This window comes from Perca fluviatilis, chromosome 15 (genome assembly GCF_010015445.1).
Source record: "Perca fluviatilis chromosome 15, GENO_Pfluv_1.0, whole genome shotgun sequence".
NCBI classification, from domain to species: Eukaryota; Metazoa; Chordata; class Actinopteri; order Perciformes; family Percidae; genus Perca; species Perca fluviatilis.
This window is the reverse complement of record NC_053126.1, coordinates 520,413-526,920: the sequence shown is the minus strand read 5'-3', so window position 1 is coordinate 526,920 and position 6,508 is coordinate 520,413. Positions and strand designations below refer to the sequence as shown.

Sequence of the window (6,508 nt, the reverse complement as noted above, 5' to 3'; positions counted from 1 at the left end):
TTTTTAAGAATGACTTCAGAGCCGTTCTTTGTTCTTTTCTCAAAGAAAAGCTGAACTCCAAGTCTTCAGAAGACCGCTGTTCACCAGCAGCATCAGCAGCCATAAGCCCCGCCCACCCACTCTATACACGATGTGATTGGCCTGACTAGAGTTTGGTCTTTCCAGCTCGCAAGCCAACGGAGAGTTGCTAGACTGACCCTGGCTTCAAAATAAATTTGCTGCCGCTAGGGTGGTCTAGATTTCTAGGCTATGGAACTACAGATCTGCTACCCGATCTGGCAGACTTACATAGTGCGGTTATAGCCGGTTACAGCCGGTAGAGAGCCGCGAGGCGAATGCAGAAGTGCCGTTCACGCTATTACGAGTTGATGAACCACGGAGACGATACTGGAAACATTATTTTAAGGTACAAACAGTTCTCTAGTGTTGCTTTAACAGTCTATGGGCCACACGGAATCAGAATTCCCCGCAAATTTTCTGCAGATTCTCCACAGATAAAAAATAAAAAAAGATCAAAATTAGACTCTGAATGTTAACAAAGCTCCACCACAAACCGAAAAACGCGGCGCTAAAAGTTTGGGCCTGGCGATAAATAAGAGTCCTGAAGGTTTTGCTCGTCACAAAGACAGTCGCGGTCGGATGTCTGAAGTTAAAAAGCAAAGAGGAGGTGGAGAGGAGAGGGGCGTGGGGCTGTCTGGGGGTTTCTTTTAGTCGTCGTACTGGTTGTAGCCGTCGAACTCGGCCTCGCTGCCGTTGTTGAAGGTCTCGGTGGGGTTGGTGCAGTACTTGTTGTCGTAGACCTGGCGCGGCAGGCCATAGGTGGTCATGCCCCGCTGGGACGCACGCTTGTTGGTTCCCATCTGCAGGGAGATGGTGGTGGTGTCGCAGGTCTCCAGGTCCAGCTTGCTGTCAAAGATGTGCCTCCTGGTCCCCGGGGCCGTCATGCCAGCCTGCCGGACACACAGAGCAAGATGGGGAGGGGGGTGGGTTGAGAACTAGGGTTGGGTACCGAAACCCGGTTCCTACACAACCGAACGATTTCGGTTCCACTTAATGTGTCGACTGAAATATTTTCCCTCTGTCGCTCCGAAACGGACGTAAAAATCTCCCCCTCTCTCTGTAGTCTACCGTTAGCTAGCTCCTCTCTCTGTAGTCTACCGTTAGCTAGCTCCTCTCTCTGTAGTCTACCGTTGGCTAGCTCCTCTCTCTGTAGTCTACCGTTGGCTAGCTCCTCTCTCTGTAGTCTACCGTTGGCTAGCTCCTCTCTCTGTAGTCTACCGTTGGCTAGCTCCCGCTCTCTCTGTAGTCTACCGTTGGCTAGCTGCAGCTCCTCTCTGTAGTCTACCGTTGGCTACTTCTCCTCTGTAGTCTACCGTTGGCTAGCTACTCCCTCTGTAGTCTACCGTTGGCTAGCTACTCCCTCTGTAGTCTACCGTTGGCTAGCTACTCCCTCTGTAGTCTAGTTGACTACTTAGCTACTCCCTGTGATCTACCGTCGGCTAGCTACTCCCTCTGTAGTCTACAGTTAGCTAGCTACTGTCTCTGTAGTCTACCGTTAGTTAGCTCCTCTCTCTGTAGTCTACCGTTAGTTAGCTCCTCTCTCTGTAGTCTACCGTTGGCTAGCTCCTCTCTCTGTAGTCTACCGTTGGCTAGCTCCTCTCTCTGTAGTCTACCGTTGGCTAGCTCCTCTCTCTGTAGTCTACCGTTGGCTAGCTCCTCTCTCTGTAGTCTACCGTTGGCTAGCTCCTCTCTCTGTAGTCTACCGTTGGCTAGCTCCTCTCTCTGTAGTCTACCGTTGGCTAGCTCCTCTCTCTGTAGTCTACCGTTAGCTAGCTCCTCTCTCTGTAGTCTACCGTTGGCTAGCTCCTCTCTCTGTAGTCTACCGTTGGCTAGCTACTCTCTCTGTAGTCTACCGTTGGCTAACTACTCTCTCTGTAGTCTACCGTTAGCTAGTTCCTCTCTCTGTAGTCTACCGTTAGCTAGTTCCTCTCTCTGTAGTCTACCGTTAGCTAGTTCCTCTCTCTGTAGTCTACCGTTAGCTAGTTCCTCTCTCTGTAGTCTACCGTTGGCTAGCTCCTCTCTTTGTAGTCTACCGTTAGCTAGCTACCGTAAATGTAGGCTACTTTTAAGATAATTTTTTTAATTTGTTTGGGCTTTTCCGCCTTTAATAGACAGCTAGGTGAGAAAGGAGAGAGACATGCAGGAAGTCATCACAGGTCGGAGTTGAACCCTGGACCTCTGTATCGAGGCATAGACCTCTCAGTACATGTGCGCCTGCTCTACCCACTGAACCAACCCGGCCACCTACTGGACATGTTTTTTCCGAGAGTACAGCACAGTCAGCTGTTCCTCGTCCCCGTTTGCTCAGCGCCGGTAAACTGAACGGAGGCTACCTAACCCTTTAAATCAGTGGATCTCAGGGTAGGGTCTCTCCTCACCTGGCTGGCTCCCTTGTTGGTGCCCATCTGAAGGCTGATAGTTGATTGGTCCAGAGGAGTCTCCATCGCCATCTTGGAATCATACAGATGGCGTCGTGTGCCGTAAGAAGTCATGCCCTTTTGGCTGGCGAGCTTGTTGGTTCCCATCTAGAGACACAACGCGACATGGAGCAAGTTAAATATCTGAAAACACTCTCTCAGTCTGGGGACATAGGGGACACTCTGGGCGACTGAAAACTGATTTCAGATCACACCTATGATGCCAAATTCCCCTTAATCTGTCATCACCTTGTAGAAGACTGACTCAGACTTGACGTCCCCCTTGGTGGGGGGTTTAGGGGCCCTCCTTAAAAGTTACTTATGTTTTTCAATACAAAATATGAAGCTACAATACCCATTAGCAGCACCTGCAAGTTTATCATGTGACAGAGAAAATGCAAAAGGTGGAGCAGTATGTCCTGTATGTCCCTTACCAGCTAACTTATTTCTAGATCGAGCATACAAATCCATTGGATGTCATTTGGTCGCTAAAAAAAAGTAAGTAGGTAGAGTAGATAGTAGAGGTAAGTAAGAGTAAGTAGAGTAAGTAGTAAGTAGGTAGTAGTAGGTAAGTAGAGTAAGGTCAGTAGGTAGGTAGGAAGTGGGTAGAAGTAGGTAAGTGGGTAGAGTGGGTGAAGCAAGTGAAGTAAGTGGGTGAAGTGGTGGAGTAGAGTAAAGTAAGAGTGAGGTGGTGGGATCAGTGAGGTGGGTGAAGTGGGTGGCTGGGTAAGCAGAGTGGGTGAAGCAGGGTAGAGCAGAGTGAGAGTAGAGTAGGGTGAAGTGGGTAGTAAGTGGGTAGAGTGGGTGGGTGAAGTAGAGGTAGGTGGGGTAGTGGGTAAGTAGAGTGAGTGAGAGTAGAGTGGGGAGTGGGTGAAGTGAAGTGAAGTGAAGTAGGTGGATTGAGTCGGTGGGTGGGTAAGGGTGGGTGGGTGAAGTGGGTAGTGAGGTGAGGTGAGGTAAGAGTAAGTGGTGTAGAGTGAAGTGGGAGTGGGTGGTGGGGTAAGTAGGTAAGAGTGAGAGTGAGAGTAGGTAAGTGAAGTAGAGTAAGAGTGGTGGGTGAAGTGGGTGAAGTGAAGTGGGTAGAGTAAGGATCAGTGGAGTGGGTGAAGTGGGTGAAGAGTAAGAGTAGAGGTGGGTAAGTGGGTGGCAGGGTAAGTGAAGTGGGTGAAGTGGTGGGTGAAGTGAAGTGAGTAAGTGGGTGGGATCGGTAGAGAGTGGGTGAAGTGGGTAGGCAAGGTGGCAAGTGGGTGGGCGAGGTTGAAGCAAGTGAAGTGGTGGGTAAGTGGGTGAAGTGAAAGTGGGTAAGTGGGTGGAGGTAAGTAGTGGGTAAGTGGGTGGGTAAGTAAGTAAGAGTAAAGTGAAGTAGAGTGGGTGAAGTAAGAGTAGAAGTGAAGTGAAGTGGGTGAGTCGGTGGGTGGGTAAGAGTGGTGGGTAAGGGTGGGTGAAGTAAGAGTGGGTGAAGGTAGAGTAGGTGGGAGGTAAGTAGAGTAGGTGAAATTAAGTGTGAAGTAGGTAGAGTAAGTGAAGTGGGTGAGTAAGTAGGTCAGTAAGAGTGGGTAGGATCAGTGGGTGGGTAGAGAGTGGGTGGGTAAGTGGGTAGAGTCAGTAAGTAGGGTAAGAGTGGGTAAAGTAAGTGGGTAAAGTAAGTAAGTAGGTAAGTAAGTAGGTAAGTAAGTAAGTCAGTAAGTAGGTAAGTCAGTAGGTAGGTAAGTAGGTAGGTAAGTAGGTAAGTCAGTAAGTAGGTAAGTAGGTAAGTAAGTAGGTAAGTAAGTAAGTAGGTAAGTAAGTAGGTAAGTAAGTAGGTAAGTAAGTAGGTAAGTAAGTAGGTAAGTAAGTAGGTAAGGAAGTAAGTCAGTAAGTAAGTCAGTAAGTAGGTAAGTAGGTAAGTAAGTAAGTAAAGTTTATTTCTATAGCACATTTAAAAACAGCTTGCGCTGACCAAAGTGCTGTACATAGCGCATTAGCCACAGGGTGATGAAATAAAAATAAAAATAAAAAAGCAGTAGATGGCAGGTGTACCTGCAGGCCGATGATGTTACGACCCTCCCTGAGCTTCTCCGGGGCAAAGCGGCGATGCTGCTTCTCAGCGTACTTCACTCCTAGATCGTACTTAGAGTAGAAACCTTTAGACTTGGCCTAAAAAAAAAAAAAAGAGAGAGACAGAGAAAAGGGGAAATGTTGGAATTAGAGCACATTTTATACTCATATTGTTCTCTTCTGCGGTTGCCAAATTGTAGTCTGAGTTTATGCACATAGGCCTGCTGGTGTATAACCTGTATATGATTATCACTACATGCTTATGCATCCATCGTTAATACCGTAGTGATGTGACGATACATCAATCTGGATCGATTCAATGATCCACTTTCATCAATGCAAAGTGAACACATCGATGCATTTCATCAAACTGCAGTTTTTGCAAGTTCCTGCAATTTCATCGCATAAAATTGCATAAATATCATATATAGCATATTCCATCGCATTTTTTAAGAAAACGTGCCGCATAATCAAGGATTTTTGCCTCAATCACAAAAAATAATATGACTAACATTGCTAAGAAAGCGAGACAGCGCCTTTTCTTTTTACGTAGGCTTCGAGAGTTTACTCAAAATACTAAGATTTTATTGAATTTTTACTATTGTGTAATTGAGAGTGTCCTAACCAGTTGTATTACTGTGTGGTTCGGTAATCTCACTCAAAAAGAGAAGAAGGCTTTGAATAAAGTGGTTCGCTCAGCCAGCAGGACTATTGGCTGCACTTTTCCGCTCCTGTAGGTCACACATAAAGCTAGACTATTGAATCGAGCTTTGCAACTGGCTAATGATGCCTCAGGCCATCCAGCTGGGGCTTTCTTTGAGATGCTTCCCTCAGGGAGAAGGTATCGTTCTGCCAAATGTTCTACTGATCGCCATTTACACAGTTTCTTTCCACAAGCTGTGATTGCTTTGAACAAAGCATCTTAAACTAGGCACTTTAAATTTATGTATGGATTTCATTGTACAGCATTTTTATATTGAGCATTTTTAATATTGAGGCTTCATGTGGCTTTGTTTGTCTGTTTTTATGTTGTGTCCTCTGATGTGTTGACTTTGCACTTTGAGCTACTTGCACATTTTTTCCAATGCAGGTTACACTGCAAATGGCTAATAAAGTGAATCTGATCTGTGAAAAATAGGTCGACCAGAAGAAAAAGCATTGTGTGCTGGCAGAGCGCCACCTGCTGCTCACGTATATACGGAGAGAACTGGCAGAGCCTGTTTACTGCTAGTTACTGCCTGTTTACTGCTAGTTACTGCCTGGTTACTGCCTGTTTACTGCTAGTTACTGCCTGGTTACTGCCTGTTTACTGCTAGTTACTGCCTGGTTACTGCCTGTTTACTGCCCGGTTACTGCCTGTTTACTGCTAGTTACTGCCTGTTTACTGCCCGGTTACTGCCTGTTTACTGCTAGTTACTGCCCGGTTACTGCCTGTTTACTGCCTGGTTACTGCCTGTTTACTGCTGGTTACTGCCTGTTTACTGCCTGGTTACTGCTAGTTACTGCCTGTTTACTGCTAGTTACTGCCTGTTTACTGCCTGTTTACTGCTGGTTACTGCCTGGTTACTGCCTGGTTACTGCCTGTTTACTGCTGGTTACTGCCTGTTTACTGCCTGTTTACTGCCTGGTTACTGCCTGGTTACTGCCTGGTTACTGCCTGGTTACTGCTGGTTACTGCCTGTTTACTGCTGGTTACTGCCTGTTTACTGCCTGGTTACTGCCTGGTTACTGCCTGTTTACTGCCTGGTTACTGCCTGTTTACTGCTGGTTACTGCCTGTTTACTGCCTGTTTACTGCCTGTTTACTGCCTGGTTACTGCCTGGTTACTGCCTGTTTACTGCCTGTTTACTGCCTGTTTACTGCCTGGTTACTGCTGGTTACTTCCTGTTTACTGCTAGTTACTGCCTGTTTACTGCTAGTTACTGCCTGTTTACTGCCTGGTTACTGCCTGTTTACTGCTGGTTACTGCCTGTTTACTGCTGGTTACTTCCTGT

General features: G+C 46.9%; 1 protein-coding gene across 1 annotated transcript in view; it reads right to left on the bottom strand.

Annotated features, from left to right (window-relative positions):
* Nucleotides 1-204: 204 nt before the first annotated feature.
* Nucleotides 205-6,508, bottom strand: part of cnn1b (calponin 1, basic, smooth muscle, b) — a 32,747-nt gene continuing 26,443 nt past the window's right edge. The window contains exons 4-6 of the mRNA XM_039824252.1: nt 4,497-4,613; nt 2,439-2,585; nt 205-950 (exon numbers count right to left, since the gene is read on the bottom strand). Coding sequence (XP_039680186.1) covers nt 708-950; nt 2,439-2,585; nt 4,497-4,613 — 507 coding nt within the window. The 3' untranslated portion in view covers nt 205-707. The remainder of the gene's footprint in view (nt 951-2,438; nt 2,586-4,496; nt 4,614-6,508) is intronic.